The sequence below is a fragment of the Xiphophorus maculatus genome, chromosome 14, assembly GCF_002775205.1.
Source record: "Xiphophorus maculatus strain JP 163 A chromosome 14, X_maculatus-5.0-male, whole genome shotgun sequence".
In the NCBI taxonomy this organism is placed as follows: domain Eukaryota; kingdom Metazoa; phylum Chordata; class Actinopteri; order Cyprinodontiformes; family Poeciliidae; genus Xiphophorus; species Xiphophorus maculatus.
Window position 1 is genome coordinate 19,282,480 of NC_036456.1, and position 17,925 is coordinate 19,300,404.

General features: G+C 39.2%; 1 protein-coding gene across 1 annotated transcript in view; it reads right to left on the bottom strand.

Moving 5' to 3' along the window:
- Positions 1-17,925, bottom strand: part of dnah2 (dynein axonemal heavy chain 2) — a 66,718-nt gene continuing 48,793 nt past the window's right edge. The window contains exons 68-87 of the mRNA XM_023345591.1: positions 17,548-17,614; positions 17,106-17,256; positions 16,879-17,027; positions 16,630-16,763; positions 15,646-15,790; positions 14,773-14,978; positions 14,556-14,682; positions 14,192-14,378; positions 13,812-13,960; positions 13,451-13,634; positions 12,377-12,567; positions 12,098-12,289; positions 11,028-11,212; positions 9,983-10,223; positions 6,751-6,902; positions 6,535-6,649; positions 2,703-2,879; positions 1,428-1,502; positions 621-771; positions 1-529 (exon numbers count right to left, since the gene is read on the bottom strand). Of these exons, the coding sequence (XP_023201359.1) occupies positions 375-529; positions 621-771; positions 1,428-1,502; positions 2,703-2,879; positions 6,535-6,649; positions 6,751-6,902; positions 9,983-10,223; positions 11,028-11,212; positions 12,098-12,289; positions 12,377-12,567; positions 13,451-13,634; positions 13,812-13,960; positions 14,192-14,378; positions 14,556-14,682; positions 14,773-14,978; positions 15,646-15,790; positions 16,630-16,763; positions 16,879-17,027; positions 17,106-17,256; positions 17,548-17,614 (3,133 nt within the window). The 3' untranslated portion in view covers positions 1-374. The remainder of the gene's footprint in view (positions 530-620; positions 772-1,427; positions 1,503-2,702; positions 2,880-6,534; positions 6,650-6,750; positions 6,903-9,982; positions 10,224-11,027; positions 11,213-12,097; positions 12,290-12,376; positions 12,568-13,450; positions 13,635-13,811; positions 13,961-14,191; positions 14,379-14,555; positions 14,683-14,772; positions 14,979-15,645; positions 15,791-16,629; positions 16,764-16,878; positions 17,028-17,105; positions 17,257-17,547; positions 17,615-17,925) is intronic.

Below are 17,925 nucleotides of genomic sequence, written 5' to 3' on the forward strand. Positions count from 1 at the left end.
TCGTAGTCGACATGTTTTGAGGTTTATTGAAGTTCAAAGTATTTTAGGGTGCTTAAGGTCAATAAGCGCACACAGTCAGACATATTCTGACCAAATCAGTGACTTGGTCCAGATGTTTCAAAGGTGATTCCAGTGAAACAGTGAGTGTTACTTCCCCAGGCATGTTCTCTCTTCAGTGGAATAAATACGCTTGTAAAGACAGATGGAAGACGAACAGAGAGGGGAGAGAACTAACGAAACCAAAGCACAAACATCAAAGAACGACTTACATCAATGGTGCGCATTGCGCCTTTCTACTTTATGATTCAGAAACTATAAACATTTGGTAAACAAAATCTAAAATAAGAAAGGAAATATTAGAAATGTGTGAGCATTTAGTTGTCCAGACTCAAGAGGAGAGCAGTCCCTCTCTTGACCCAGTGGTCTGGAGACACTGCTCCGGATTTGAGTTCAATGGCGACCACAAACGCCGGCCGGCCGTCTTTCCCAGCGCGCACTGGGAAGTAATAACACGGACACAGGTACATACCTACAGACGGAAAGGAGACGGCACGAGGTGAAGGCGTTGAAATCACAATGGCATCGTTACACAAATCAACACATTTCAACAGATGGCTCACTCTTGGACATCTTCTTGCGGTTTTCCACTGGTTTAAAGTAGATGGTGGGAATTGGGCAGACCATCTTCATGGGCTCAGCTTCCACCAGACACGAGTTCTTCCTGTCCCAACCTGCGCCCTCCAGGTACAAGCCTTTCACATAAACTCCATCCTGAACGAGTGAGGAGACGGAGAGAAAAGGTACTAAAGTTTACATTAAGTCACCGTCAGAGTTTCGTTTGCACTGTAACCTCAATGAACTGAACACAAGTCTGGATGTGAAGTTTAGAGGAGGTGCAAAATTCACATTTTTGTACTTTTATTCGTTTATTTCTACTGCTTCTACAAGCAAACCAACCACTTTAACTCCCCCCGCAACTATAAGTTAATGTTTTTTAACTAAATATTAGCTGTTTCTTATATAAATATGCATCATTAAATTACCACAATTAATGGTTAACTGTTGCCCATGGTGAGTGTATGTACATTTCTGATTGGCCCTGCATGAGAATGAGCCCAAAATCAAGGACAAAATGTTCAGGTAACAAAATGTTAAAAATAATACAGGATGGATGAGAAAAATGAAAAAAAGGAGGTGTAATCATAACGGGAATAGAGGATAAATGATGAAAACAACGAGAAGGGAACTGGAAAAATGGGGGCAGATGGAGATGTTACTTGATTTTAAAGAAGAACTTAATAAAAAAAAAAAAAGAGGAAACATCAAAATGACAAGAGAGACAAATAAAATGTGCTGCTGTCAGGCTGAGAGGAAAGAGAGATTCTGATGGCAGGTTGATGGAAATCTGGATGATAACGGGGCGTCACCTCAGGCGGGGTAAGCAGGTTGCTGTCATCTACAGTGGACACTATAAACTCCCAGGACAGCGTGTCCACTGAGATCTGCAAATACACACATGAAATTATGCATTAATGTCTGTTTTTCAGACTTTATTTGTTTATCTGTACAAATGTTTTGATTTTGCTTAATTGAATAAGTTAAAATGATACTGTACATAGTAAATTCAAACATATTAAAGTCATTTGGGATCTTATTAGTAAAGCATTTTGGTCGGTTTTTTGCATTTTCTTTTATTTGGTGAACCAGTTCTGGATTCAGGAAAAGCTGCACTGATGTTGACCTTGTTCCTTTAAGCTTCAACTTGTGCATCTTCCACACATCTAGAGACATTTAGGCCTCTGTCACCTTTTCTTGCTATTTTCATTTTTTATTATTCAACCGATCATTTCTGAACTTATCTATGTCTCCAGGTAATTCAGGTGTTTTCATCTCAAACAGAGACGTCTGATGCAACTGATGAAGCCACACCTGAGTTACAAACATACCTTCACGAACAGTTGAGGGGATAAGACTGCAATAGTAGTTGGGTTTGCATAAAATAAATTTTTTATATTAGTTTTATTTAACAATTTAAAATGTTTGTTTATTGAAAAAGCCTGAATAATTTTGATGTTTCTCAACAAATTTACTTTTCACTAGGAGTTGACTCATTTTCGATGTATTTACAGCATCATTAGCTTCACAGTCAAATTTTTCATCTGGGACTAAATGAGAGAAATAATATCTGGAAATTTTGATTATGAACACCAGACTGATAAAAACATCAGTCAGCAGGGTATTCAGGCGCCTTAAAGAGAACCTGATAAACATCCCAGTGAATATTCAGTTTTAACCCATCTGTAAACTGACAAGGATCAATAAAATAAAAATAAATTAAATGTAGTTTTCTAAAAAAAAAATTAAACGGATGTAAGTTGATAATTATTCCCTTATGACTTCATCATCTGGGATCTTTTTGTCACATTTCAGACGTATTTCTGGCTAAGCTGACAAAACCTCGTCTGCCAAAGTTCCCCCAGGCCTCAGTGCGCTGTGAGGAAGCTGCAGGAAGTTGAGATTAATTAAGTGTTTTTGTTCAGAAGGAGTGAGAGACATTGCGCTCTCTGCCAAACCCACACAAGGAGAAACTGCAGGGTTGTTCCGACACCAGTAAACCTAAAACCAAGTTCGCCAAAGTGAAAATGAATCCCTAGCTGTGATGGGTTTATGAAATCGCCACAGAGACGTCGGTGAGCGCTCACGTTGTGTTGCCGGGCGGTGAATTGCAGCACGGCGGTGAGGAAGCCGTTGGGAAAGGTGAAGCCGGACAGCCAGAACAGGACGGGGGGCTGGACCTTCTCTGCCCAGCGTGCAAACTGGTCCACTCGCTGGGAGAGGTCACGCGTCCACGCTGCAAGAGGCTTCAGAGACGGATACGCCTGGAGGACAGAGACAGACGTGGAGTCAACGCTGCTGGCAGCCCCTCATAATGAGTTCAACAGCAGTGTGGCCGCACTGGACGGCTTATTAGGGCAGAAATGAGAGAAAATTCAACTGATCACAGAATAAACAGTGCAAACGGCTCATAATGTTAGCTTATTTTCCCCTTGCAAACAGCAAGAATTCCTTGCAATCTTTTGAAGTGGTACTTCAGGTTTAATAGAAGTATTTTAAAGGCTTTCTCAGAACATTGGCTGCTTCTACCTATTTTCTATTCATTTTTTTTGTTTATTTAGCCACTGAATTCCTATAACAGAGTATTAGGACTACCAGAAATAAAAGAATTTTAAAAAAGCCATAGAGGAGTAAATTTCAGCCCAAAAACACAGAAATTTTGAGATTAATTTCACGTATTAATGAGAAAAAGCATGGTTATTCTCTGATGCCAAAATAAATAGGACTCAGCATTCCCATGCTGAAATATGGTGATGGCAGCATTATGACGTGGGAATGTTTTTCTCCAGAAAGGCCAAGGAAGTTGGTCAGGGACAATGGGAAGATGGAAGGAGCTAAATGAATAAGGAAAACCCTTTATTTAGCTCCATCCTAAATATTTTCTGAGAATATTTTAGAAAAACATAGTGTCTTTAGTCAGAGGCTTCATCACATTCACTGTAATACAGACTGCTACATGGTGATGGCTGGCATATCACCATGCACAATAACCCTTTAAAGAATTTTGAATTACGTAATATCAATTACTATAACAATTTCCCTATGGGAAAATATTTTTTATTTGAATTGAGACACTTGAGACTGAGATGGAGGTTCACCTTCTGACAGAACAGCGTCCTCAAACACAGTCAGAGCTGCAGCAGGGTGGTTTATATATATTCAGGTCCAAACCTAATTCCCACTGAGTAACTAACCTTTCCACATCTTGCTCCATCATTCATTCATGAACTTCTCAAAGTCCTTCTGTCTTCTGTTCAACACTTTGATCTTTAGTTTCCGTCTCTGTCCTTAATCACTCTAACCTGCTGCACATCCTTTCCAGCCAATCGATGGAAATCCTTTTTTGCTTCCTCGGTGTCCGGCCTCACACACGACTCACCATTTCCTTTATCTTTTACTTCCACACAGCCTCCACGTATCGCCATCCACTTTCCGCATGTCTCTTAAAGAATTAGCTGCCATTTTGATTTCAAACAGGATTATTTTAATCTCTGCCCACAAACCTCACACTCAAAAAACTATGCAAACATTGAGGGGTTTGAGGAGAAATCTACATGGCCAGAGAGCAAGAGAGAGAGAGAGAGGCCAAAATTAAAGCCATGAGTCTGAGCTCAGAGCTAATGACAGGCTGCCATGCCAAGGACGGCCAGAGGAGGAAAGAGATGAAGAGATGGAGGGATAAATAAGCAGGATGGGGTTGTCGCTGCTGCATCGAGACCTGAAGGCAGAACTGGAGCAGATTAAATGAAAGAGTGAACATCAGGTAAAAGACAAAGGGAAACATGTAATGGATATTTAAAAAAAACAGAGACATGGACTAAAGCCAGGATTAGAAACAAAGAGTTGTGTAGTTTACAAGCAGTCCGTTGAATAGAGACGCTCAGCTGGAAGCAGCGGACTTAATGGCTATCCAATACGCCTATAAAAGGGAACACACACACACATACACACACACATAGTAGATTGAGCCATAATAAGCTGCTGGCTGGAACACAATGAGCTCAGGGTCTTATTGGGAAAGTGGAGCAGGCCTTGGAAGGTTTACTTTGCTTATTGCTCTCCGATTAGTCCACAGACAGTGGCTTTGTTCGGCCCCCGAGGGCCAAGGTGAGCTCCGCCCCACGAGGGCCCACTCACAAACCTAAACGACGCTTTTATGAGCGGCCCTTAGAAAGAGCAAAACATTGGATACAAACATGAACTCCTCTGACCCAGAATCTGTTGAAGCCCCTTGACCCAAACCGACGGTACCCAGGGTCCCATCCCACCCGAGACCCCCTCAAGAGACCCCCACTGTACTGAGTGGTCCAGTGGTAACGAAGCCAGAACAGATCATTCACAGCTGAAGGCTGCCAGCACTCCATCACCGTGTGCATTTATGTCGATGAAGAGAGTAGAATAAAAAGGATTTTTTCTGTGAGAGTCAGACAGGGTGAAGGATAGATGGATGAATATACCTTTAATAGCAACACACCGCTTTCTGCAGCTGTTTTAATGGCTGAGTGGGAACAACAAGATCAGTGTTAGATCATTAGATTATTGTGCAGAAAGATCTTTTCAGTCTAGTCATTCCAATCAAGTCCCAAATTAATCATTGGCATCCAAGTCGGCAATAAACCTCAACTCCAGATTCTGGTAGTCTGATTATTTCTGTTTATCTGATATTGTTTATCAGCTGCAGCCTGCAGGTCATGAAGACCTGTGAGACACACATGATTCGATTTGTGTTACTGGCTTGCAAATGTGGTACACACACCATTTTGTTGATTTAAGAGTTTTTCACCATTTGCAATGGCATAAAAAAAGAATAAATACTGTACTGGTTGCTGCAACTTTCCGTTTGGTGTGTCATGTGAACCGGTGTGCTCAGACACCCAGCTGAAAAATGCTTTACCACTGTTATTTCAATTTTAGGAAAATCAAATCAAAGCTTTAAGATAACAAAGTTACTGCAAGTTTTATCCGATCAACCCATATTATCAATGAGTCATATCAAAACAGGGCATAAAAATGCTTATGCTATCCCAGCATTTCAGGATTAGTATTTCAGCAAATTAGCCTAGCATTTCAGAAAAGACTGCAGCTGCATGACATTTATACGACGTATTGCATAAAGATTACACAAATGAAACTTCCCCACTTTTAATACCACATATATTCTGTGCAACTCAACTGAATCTTTCATTGATGAAGTAAAATGTGTTTCTAAAATAAACTACAACATATGTTTTAGGGCTGAAACAATAAGTTAGACTAATTGTAATCAATCAATTACTGAGGTAATTAGCAACTAATTTAGTAGTTGATTAATCATAAAATAGAGTATAACGACTCAAAAAAGGCCATTTGCTGATTCAACTACATACTCAGCTGTTAATATACAACTGTACAAAAAGATATACATTTTGCAGTTAAGATAAAAATAACTTCTGTCCGTAAATATGTTGTACCTAAATTTTTTCAAGTTTTTGAGCTGTAGACGCATCCTTAGTGAACTTTAGTTTAGTCCACTAAACTAAAGCGTTTAGTGAACGCTTTAGTGATCAAGCGTTCACTAAAGCTTAAACATCTTAAAACATTTTATACAATAAAATGTTTTTTTATTTTAAAAACAAGACTTCAATTGTTTGTTTTGCATATTTTACTGTATTTCTGATATTGCATAGAAGCCTTAAGCGGTTGAATAAAATATTTGCAGTTTTTCGTTTACTTAGTTCACAACAAATCATGACACATTTTTCAACCTGCTTCAGGAAGACTTCAAATGTTGCTAAATGTAGCCGCACTTGTGATGTGAGAACAGATGCTGCTGAAGTGAAGTGATACTGAATGTGTAAATGATACCTTAAGTGCTGAGTAAAGACCCTTAAATGTTCTCTTAAAATTTCCTGCATGACTCTAATTTCTGTGTGTCTGCACCTTCTCCCACACAGGGGGCACGCGGGCGTCGTAAATACTGTTGAAGGTCTCCTCCATGCTTGGTGTCATCACCACGAAGCCTTTTATTCCCTTCTCCAGCTCCACCAGGGAGAAGCTAGAATAAAGTATGAAAATAAAAGGAAGAAAGGATTAAAATATTTCACCTAGGGTTCAAAAACGCCGGTCTCGTCGAATAGACAAATTGATAGTTCATACATGATGTCTTCCAGCAGAGAGTTGTATCTCTGGATCTCTTGTAGTAAGACCACGTTAAGGGGTGTGGGGTTGTCCTGGAGGACGGTCCTGGTCCCCTCGCAGTCAATCAGAGTTGGGATCTTAGTACGAACCTCTCCCAGCAGCTCCAGAACCTACACATGAACACAAGACTGGCTCAATTACACTGAAGTGTTTCAAAATCAAAAGACCACATACAGACACCGTTGGGTACTGGAAAACTTCAGAAAATAAAGTTGAGAAAAGAAAAAAAAAAAGAAAAACTACTCACATCCTTGCAGTTTTTAATTTTTATTTTAATTTTATTTTAATGTTTATTTCCTCCTTCAGCTGAATTCATTCCAACATTTGTAGAAATTAATCCCAGTCCTGAAGGAGCAAAGCAACCCCAACTATCACACTGCCACCACCATGTTTGACTGTAGTTTTGACGTTCTTACTTTTTAATTTTTTTTTTTTTGCAAATGTGTAATCAGTATTTGTGTTTTTTTTGGGCAGATGCTTGTGTACATGTTTGCTTTCTGAACCCTACATCGGAGCCTGTCATGAAGGCTCTGGGTAGTTAGCATGGCCACAAATTATGGCAGATAAACAGTTTACCTGTAACACTAAGTTGTTTTTCTGCGGCAAACACAGCTGCAGCACATACACGAGCGTGACAGACAGTGCTAAGACCATCCTCCTGGCTGTGATTGGTTGTTTCTGATAGAGTGGTGTGTTTCTACAAATGGCAGTAGGACCACAGGGAGACAGACAGAGGAGTGCCTGTCTGATTTTGTTTCACAGATTTTCTGACATGGAGGCAGTTTTCACAAATATGTAAAAAACATATTTTTATTAAAGTTACATTCTGCAGCTTTGATGCTCCACTGTGTAAATTCTCTTTAAATACAGCTACAGAAGGACTAAGTAGTGGTGTGAGTTTTTTTGTTTTTTATTAATGATTATTAAACTATGCAACACTGTGAATAAATATATTTATGAATCATTTGGAATAAAAAAAGGAATCAGGTCTTGATTACGCTAGTGAAATTGAACAAAAAATCGTAACCACTGTTAATTCATGATTTAGCAAAAGGCAGTGTTACCTTTTCACATTGGACCCAGTTTATTTGGATTGATTAAAGATTAAACTAAATCATTATCTGAAAACTGCTTTTTGTCTTTACTCTGATTATCTTTAACAATTTAGCTAATAATCTAAAATATTCAAGTGGAAAGAGGCACAAGCAAATACAATCTGTAAGAGGGAACTGTACACAGCTGAAAAGGAAGGAGAGTGAAATATCATAAAGAAAACATTTAATAGACTGTTTAAGCAGCAGGAAAAAAGTTAACGAAACAAAAGTATATGTCTGACTTCAGAGTCTAAAAATCATCCTTTTTACCGCAGTTTACATCTCTTAAAGATTCCTGGATCTGCATCTTATTACACAGACAACTGCTAACCAGACTACAGGTCTAATGTCTGGCTTCATGTAACCACTCTTTGAAACCAAAAGCAGAAAACAGCTGCCAGAAGACACGCTTGCCAAGGCCAATCTAAAAAAATCTAACTGTTAACATATAGTTCAATTCTCATTCAGTTATGGTACACTCTACGTCTGAAAATAAATAGCAGCCTTCAGATAAGTTGGAAGCAAATGTTCAACCACATCAACCTCCAAACAGTCAGAAAACACTTTGTAAGGAGAAGATGAAAAATCAATCTCTGGTTTATGTTAGAATGCTGATTGGTTTTGCCACAAAACCGCCACATAGCGTCAGTACCAGTAGATAAAAACCTGAGTGAAGCCGACAGCTGAGGTGAAGGAGCACCAAAGCATAACATGTTTGCTTGTTTTTCCAAAACATGCCAAACATGCATTGCAATGTGAGCATGTTGGTATAAAAACCACATCAGAGCACTGACTGTTTCCCAGTGGCTCTGTTCCCAAAAACAAATCTTCCGACAGGGTTTTATGTAAAAGTTTTTATCCCTTGCCAGCGTTTAAACCTTCATGTGAGTATAAAAGAGATGAGCTTCAGGATCTGGCAGTCTGTTTTGATAATGCCAAGCCTTCCACAAATAACACAACAGTCCACGTAATTACTGTTTACCACATGATGAGGGGTTAACTTATTTTTAACTTTAATGCAACGTTTCATCTATCTCAGAAATCAGGGTATGCTCTAACTCCCCCCACTAGGAAGTCAGAAAATTAGCTGGTTATGTTGTTAATGGTAAATGGCCTGTATGAAACGATTAAACGTGATGAAATAAATGTCAAATAATTCAGGAATCACTTAATTATTAAATGGAGTATACAGACTCAAAAAAGGCCAAAGAATATCACAGTCAGAGCAGTAATTATGCATAAACTGTACAAAAAATGTACATTTTGCAATTAGAATAAAAAGACATTTGATATATTCCACCCAGAACGTCTCAAACTGCGTAATTTTAGCTTCACCTAGTTTAAATTTTGTAAAAGATTATCTCTACTAAGCATCTTTTACTATCCAGTTATTAATAGGTAAAACCAAAAAATATTCACCAGATTATCTCTGCACTCTACTGATGTTAAGTCAAGCATAAAAAGCTATTGTTGATGTATTTTTTTTGCTGCGGATGCATCCGTTGCTACAAATGATCAAGAATACACTAAAGGAATGCTGTTATTGCATTTTAGACAAAATATTGTTTTTCATTTGAAAAATGAATTTATTTGTTTATTTGCTTCTCTTAACTTATTTCTAATATTGCATAGAAAAGGCTTATGGTAAGTAGTTAAATAAAAAATCTGCAGATACCTCCCTGCAGTACCACAGGGAGGTAGCTTGATTTTTTTCACAGATTATCTGTTTCATATTTTACTGTCACAAAATAGTGAGAGTTTGAACAATTATGTAAAAAAAAAAAAATTGTAAAATGACTGTAGCTTTAACCTAAGCTTAATCACAATGAAAACCATTATCCATAAAAGGAAAGAACATTCCCAGATTACCAAAATTACTCCTACAGTACATTGAAAGCTCATCTAGGAAGCAGATGAGAAAATAACACAAAGGTTCACCTCACAAGTCTCTTTCCTGCCTTACTTCAAAGTAAAAGTCTAAAACCATTGAAACAGGATGACACAGACTGGGTAGCGCTTCACCAGTAGGACGTCAGTGTTCTGGTGTTTTTTATAAATCCTGAGTTCCCAGCATCTTCTCATCCTCACTGACATACCGTGTCCTCTCGACTGGGTCTGGCCCCGGCCCCTGTCGTCGCGGTCCCTGTGTGCTGAGGCTGCAAGGAGAGCAGCGTCTCGAACAACGTGCGGGTCTCCGCGATCTGGCTGGCGATGTCGGCGTTGGGGTGCTCACCAAACACCTCTGGGTGCTCCGTGGCTGGCAGCGTGTTGATATGTTCCTGGAACGACGACAGCGGACCCTCGCGAGGAATATAGTAGGTAGGTAAGATTGATAGCCTTATAAAGAGTTGAGCAGAAAATGTGTTATAGATTAGAAAATGTGCAGCTCCTACAATTAATGAACTGCATACATCTCTGTCAGAAATTTACATACATGTAAATTAAAGACTCATGATTATGTTGGTTGTTTTTTTCTTGGATGGAAAGTGGTGTGATTTTTCAAAAACCAAATTGGGGAGAACAGATTTAAACTTGTCTTGGATTAGATTTTGTCTAATCCAAAAATAGGTTCTACTGCTTTCAATTCACAATTCAAGTGAGCCAATAAAATATAATAATAAAGAAGCTAAATTTAATAACTTCACTAAAAACTGATTTGAGTGCAGCACAGATGACATTGGAGTAAAATTCTCAGAAAAGATGTTGTTCCATCTTTTATGAACGCTTCATTATCAAAAGTGACAAATACTTTGTGTTGTACCCAACTCCAATGTAAGAACACTTTAATATCCAGCAGATCAATTACTGCTCTTTAGAAGGATTGAATCTGTAAACTTATTTTATCTTATTCCACTTCTTTGACTTCTCAGAGTAACAACAATTCAGAAGATTTATACAAAAAACAACCTGAGGAAAGTGTAAAAGCTCAATTTTTTGCTGTGATATTCAACCTGTCCTCTTGGTGGTGCTGGTGCTCTGTGAAAAGCAAGAAGCCTCAGCAGACCACAGATTACCTCTATAATGAGGAAAATGTCTTTTCAGACATATTGAATATATGTGACTTTTATTTTACACCCAGACCTAAACGTTGAAACTGTGAGCATTAAAGAGAAGAAGAAGAATTAAAAACAAGAGTCTCACTTGAAGAAGGTCTGATTTATAGCTCCCTCGCAGAAGTAGTCGTTGATGTATGTGGTTAGGAGTCGACGGTCCCACTCGTCTGTGACGTGGCCGCCGTAGTTGACACCAGCGATGAGGTACTTGAGCGCATCCCAAGGAATCTCCTCATATTTATCCAGGTATAAACAGAGCAGATTCTCGCTCACCTAACAAAGGCATCGCAGATTCAGTCAAAGTGCTTTGCTTCTGTATTCTAAACACAAAGATGTTGATGGCTGAGAAATTGAATATTTAGGGTCACGACTGGAACCTATTGTTTTGTAAAATTAAGCATATAGGAGAGTTAGCACAATGCCAAGTTAGAAAGACAATGTGAGAAGAGCTATAGGTCCATTTACAAACAACTGGAGGTCTATGATTAACCACTGAGAAATATTATTCACAAGAAATAAATATTCTTAAACACCTGCCAACCTTCCCATGAGTTGACGTCTCAACAGATTATCTTCATAAAAAGTATAGCAGTATGACAATGGTATGGCCGGTAGCATCTGAATGATTCACAAGATTGAAGGAATAATGTTCTTTGGACAGATAAATCCAAATAAGAGGCATCTGAACATAATACATGTCACCATACTTGGATAACTCAGAATATTATCAGCAAATATTCTGGTATTTACTGATAATATTCACATCTCTTTCAATACTTAGATGGTATGGACAATAATCAAAAAACACAGCAGAACGGTTTCAACAGAATATTTGAAAAATTAAAAGTAGTCTAAGTGTTGCGATGGCCTAGTCAAAGTTCAATCTGAAATGAAGTGATGGATCTTAGCTATGCAGAAAAGAATATTATTTTATTGTGATATTGCAAAAAATTGTGGAGTTTTTCCACAATAAATGACAAATGATATGATAAATGCCCATCCATAGCGATGCTGCTCAAGAAGTGAGTCAACATTCCTTCACAAACAGGAAGTGACCTCTCAGCTGCCGGGATAAACATCACATAAACTCCTTTCAAACATTTTATGTACAAAGTAAAATATTATAGCATATTAGCTAACAGATACTGTTTCTCGCACCTCAAAGTCAGAATCATTGAAGCCATAGATGATGTTCCAGCCCATTTGTCGGAACTTCTTCCTTTCCAACAGGATGCTGTGGAAAAAGCAGAGGGCATAGAGCAGCTTCTTGTACAGCCTGCCTTTGGTGCAGCGGTTGAACTGAGCTTCAGTCACCAGCTGGTACAGACGCTTCATGTTGGCTTTCACACCCTGCGGATACAAAGCAGGCAAGATTTAGTAAAATATCCCTAAAGCAATAACACGAAGGTTTTCATGTTTGCAGTGATGCTTGTGTACCTTTGGCGGCTCGGTGGTCATCTTGATACCAGCCTGCAGAATCGTGATGGGAAAATCCGGGTGCGGTGAAGAGCTGAGCCACAGCCTGAAGTTGGGCTCTGGGTTCTGAACCGGCAGCTCCTTTATTAGTTTGTCCAACTCCGGCATCCAGGAAAGAGACAAGTGACAGTTGGCAAGGAAGACCCAGTGACCTGGGAAGTCACAACACAGTTTCTGTAAGTTTTGATTTCTGTTGAGTACTATGTATATGTTTTTAGTATTATTTTGGAGTTATTTCTAAAGACTTTGGGTTTTGTTATGACTAAATTGAAATTATTTACGTGAAATTTACTGAACAAAAAGCAGCCAAAGTCCAAAAAAGAACTTTGGAAATTTGGAGGACAATTGACCAATATCAGTCAATCACTTGCTCACATTTGTATGATATAAATATGAAATAAAAGTTCACACATACAAATATATATATTCCACTCAATTCTAGGTGATTTGTTTTGTTCCTATTGTAAGTTTTATACAAAAACATTTGTGATATTTTGTTAACACCGCCATCACAATATATAATGTGATATGAATTTTATGCCATAGCGCACATCCTTACTGCAGATGTGTCTTTACCTCAGTTCTGTTATTTTCCCTTTAAAGCAGTAAATTGCATAGCTTAGCATTGATCCTATGTAAAGACAACTTGCTTATATTCATATAGTAAAAAGGCCTAAAAAATAAAATCTGTGAAAGAAACGGACTGTTAAGAGTGAGTATATGAACACATGGATGGATGGACAGATGGGTGGATGAATCGATCTCCCCTGTGTTCGTCTTCTATTGAGAACTATCGAAGCAGCTTAAGTTTAAACATCTATCACGTTGCGAAGGAAACCGGAAATAGAAAGTCTGGTTCTACTTCCGGACTTTCCAAGGCCCTGGAAACAAACGGACCTTGCTTTCAAACTCCTTTTGTCCAGATCTGGAAACCAATGAACTCTTATTCAGCACTTTACCAGACTGCATGTGTATATGCATGTGTATGGATATGTATGGATGACTCAGCTAGAACGACAGCAGCTGGTGCCGTACCGTTCTTCACTCCTTCCTCTATGAGCCTCCTGGCGATGGGCGCCTGCCCCTGGCCCAGAGACAGAGCGCTGAATTGGTGGCTCATCCCCGAGGCCTTAGCCAGTTGCAGCAGCGATCCTGTGGGGTCCACTCCAGGAGACAGCACAAAGATCAGAGGACTGCAGCTGGTGGACTCCTCCACCACCTGTCACAAGACGAAGGGAGTGAGGAAGGAAGGTGGAGACAACTGGCTGAACACTTAAATCAGTTGAATGCGATTAAAACACACACAAAAAAAACATCCAAGTTTTAAACATTTAAAACCTATCATTCACAAAATGTCAAAGCACCAGGATGAAATGGGACTGCAGTTGAAACTTACAGCCTTCATGTCGAGAACAGGAGGCTCCACAAAACGCGGGCCCAGATTTTTGATGATGAAGGAGGTGATGCAGAAAGACACTCGGTCTTGGCGTAGGAAACGCACTATTACCATCTTCTTGAGCTCATTGTAGTTGTGATCCAAATCACCTTGAAGACCAAACAAGAGGGTAAGGAGTCAAGAACGAAAGTGACTCTTTTGAAGGAAATGTATGGACTTCTATCATATAGAATCCTAATAAAACCTATTTTGGTAGAACTCTTCACGTTTCACAAGGCTCTGAGGAAATGTTAACTGGTTTTCTTGAACACTGACAAATTCAAACATGAGCTTAAGTTTGCTGGACTGTAATAAAGTCAGGCCAACCGATCAGCACAGACCTGGTAGCGGCGCGTTCTCTGGCTCAGGGTGGGTAAACCAGAGGTTCCAGTCTCGTGGGTAGTGTTCAAAATAGGCCACGATGCCATGAAACTTGGGCAGCTTATCCAGCTCTGCGATGCCGTCCCAGCTGGAGTCTGGCAGCCAGCTGGTAAATGGATTATCCATCCGATCGTCCTTATCAATAGCCTGTCAATAGGCCATAAGTTAGAGTGTCTTCTCTCAAAATGCCCAACACATTAATGCTTCAGAAGCAGGCAGGCTGTTCATGAATAAGAATGTTCAGAGCTTTTTTTGGTCCTTTTTTGTCCTATCGGGCCACCGTTAATAAGATGTTATGAAGCACGATGTTTGTGTGTTTCTTACGACGATGCCTCGGAGGAAGATGTTGTACTCATCCATGTTCAGTTTCCCGGCCACTTCCAAGATTTTGACGCACATCTGGAAGCTGAAGAGAAGTTTGTGAGCCTCAAAGAGACCCCGACAGGTGTACCTGAAGGAGAAGAAGACAAACGTAGAGTTAGCTTGAGAAGCCCACGAAGTGTTGATTGATTTGCGGTTAAAAAGTCTGAGTCATCGTCACCGGTACACGGAGTATGTGTGGTAGTCGTTGAGGTTGTTGATTCGTTCCTCGACCCTTAAGCTGTATGCCTGCTTGCTCTTCGCTATGCTGAGCATGAACAGGTTGATGTAGGCGTCCAGAGAAAACTGGTACATGGGGTCGATGAGGCTCATGTCGTTTAAGATGAAGAAGAGAATGGAGGCTCGCTGAGCACATGGTCGGTAGGCCTGTTGGGAGAGAAAGTCTACGGCTACTTGTGGTCGCCAATAAAAACAAGAACAATCTATAATCCAGTGATACAACTGGAACTACAAATAGTAGTTCCAGTGGATAAGCTAGTTTAAATTTAAACTAGCTTTCCAACTTTAATAATAGTGAGTGCTTCTGCAGGAAACTCATTTTCCACATTTGTGCAAGGCAACTAACAATTATTGTAGTAATCAGTTAATCTATTGATAATTCTGAAAATAAACCGGATAAAAATACCAACAGGTGGTTTGTTCATGTTCAAATATGTGTATGAATTTGTTTATAATGTGCTTTTATGTGTATTCTGAAGCTGCTGACAGGCAATGTTTACTGAAATACAATAGTTACAGACAATAGAAATATATTTATATATCTCATCAACTTCCTGCTTTCATGTGTTAAAATTACTAAAAAACTAAAATAATACTAACGTTACTGGAGAACTGATTTCAACTGATGAGCAAGGAGAATCTTAATCTCTACCTGCTTTTCACAGAAACCCAGTTGTTGTTGCATATCAGCTTAATGACTTTTATTACATAAATAAATAAATAACAAAAACAACGAATTGCTGCGTTTAATAGGAAAGCGTCTCATGCTCTGTTTGGGTTCTCCAGTATCTACAGTGACCCCTTCCCTCCTGACCTCTCTGGCTGAGTCGATCTTCTGCTCGGTCTGCTCGCTGGTCTCCAGCTGCTCTGTAACTTGGCTGGACGTCACCTTGGAGGCCTGCAGGGTGTTTACCAGCTGGACGTCGTCCAGCAGAGAGCCGCTGGCTTCGTTCAGGAGCCTGGTGGGATCAAACAAACGCAAGGGACATCAAAACTGCAGTAACAGTTTGCAATTTTTAAATAATTAATACAGCATCCTTCAAAATGATTGAACCTGATAGAAAAGAAAGACATGCAAAAAAGTTTACAAATATACAGACAGCCTTTCAACATGTCTTTTCTTATGCTTTCTTCTACGTGGCTCACCTTATAGTGAATCACTTCTCTGTATAATGAACCAGTGAGAAAGTATTATTTACTGTTTAAATGCCATCTGATTTTTGTTTACAATGCCCTGTTATTTCTAAGAAACCAATGCACAGCATTCCAATTAAAATTTATTTAGGAAGTCAAAGATTACTTTCAAAATTTAAAGAAACTGAACAACAGGGGGGAAAAGCACATATTAAAGAAGTTTCAGATAAATTTAACTCACAGCAATTAAGAATGGGGTCAATAATTTCACAAGCAATTTTGTTTTAAGGTCAAATTTTTCCATACTAAAAAACTGCCCAAATTGCTCAAATGAAAGATTTGATCAGTCTTTAATTTCTTAAAATTAAAGATTGCATTTTGTTTCATAGTGAGATATTGCTGCAGTAAACTTTATATGAATTCATTTTAACACTTGTCAAATTTCTTTACCAAGGTCACTAGTGTATTAGTGACCTTTGTCACCAAGACATTTATGCTCCTAAATTTAATTTTTTTACAATTTCATCCATCCAGCACATTGATGGATGGACAAAAAGATAGATGGATGGATGGATGGTCGATAAGTGGACAGATGGATGGATAGACAGTTGATTTAGTGCTCTGTGTTCTGATGTAAAAACGTCAAAGAGTTGGCTGTACAAACCTGAGGATCTCATCCTCCAGGTCCTGCAGACTTTTTTTGCCAGCAGCAATGCTGATAACAAGTGAATCCTTCTGCTGCTCCAGTTCTGGACGCTCTTTACGTACCACAATCCCTAGCAACTGAGCCTCCAGACCCTGTGCAGCAAAAAAAAAAAAAAAAAAAAAAAAAAAAAAACAGACAGGCGAACATGTTGAAACGGTGTCTGAAAGTGTGCACAGATGAGCTGGAGGAACATATTTTTCCACACACCTGCTCCTTGACAGCAAAGTTCACTATTGTGGTCTTTGAAGAAATCTCTGGGGAGTAGTGGGGGTTGGACAACTTGGTGGTGATGTAGAACCTGAAGTCTGTGTTGTATTCAATCTCCTTGTCACCCAGCTTCATCAGCAGATTGCCACCTGGGGAAAATAAACCCCACAAAATGTCACAAATCTGGCGTTTAAATAAGCTAAATGTGACGTTGTGTGTGTGCAGACCTATGCGAGTCAGAGACTTGTTGAGAATAGGGTTGAGGGACGGATCCAGATCCTCCTGGACATTCTGTAGCAAGACAGGATACCCAAACTGGATGGCAGTTTCCAGAACCCGAAGGTAGTCTGGCGTTTGAAGGTCTACTTGTTTTAGACCCTGGGCGAAAAGGAAAGAAAGTTATAAATTGCTTTTATACTATCAACACAACATACGAGTCATAATAAATTTTGGTGATCTAAAACAAAATGCCACAGATCAGTTCAAATAAATAAAATGTTGTTTTTGTTAAAGGTGTTTTGTGGCACTAGAAGCCTTTATTTACATGAATCAGACAGGAAATGAGCAGAGGGAGGGGAGAAAAGGTCCAAAGGTTGTTAGGAATCCCACTGATGGAGCAGGATGAGAAAGGTAAGAACACAGCAGAAAGCAGTGCAGAGTCACTCTTACCGCTTCCATTTCCATATTTTTGATCCACTTCATAGCCTGGCCTTGAGGGTCGACTATCAGTGGCCATCTTAAAAGAGGAGAAGTTATTTAGGTCACACTGAAGAGTAGATGATAAAGTCATGGTGAAAGTTGTGGTAGTGACCTAAATGTTATGCTAAATAAATGGTCAGAAAGTATCAACCTTTAAGCACCTGTTAAACGTACTTTTCATTCAGCTCACATTTCTGTATCAAAATGGGTTTTGATTGGTCTGATGCAATGTTCTAATCGTAAACATTTAAGTTACACATGTATAAGTTATGTATACATTTTTTGACTTTAGGCGTTCCATAGATTGCAAAACACACCATGTTCCAAATTATTATGCAAGTGATATTT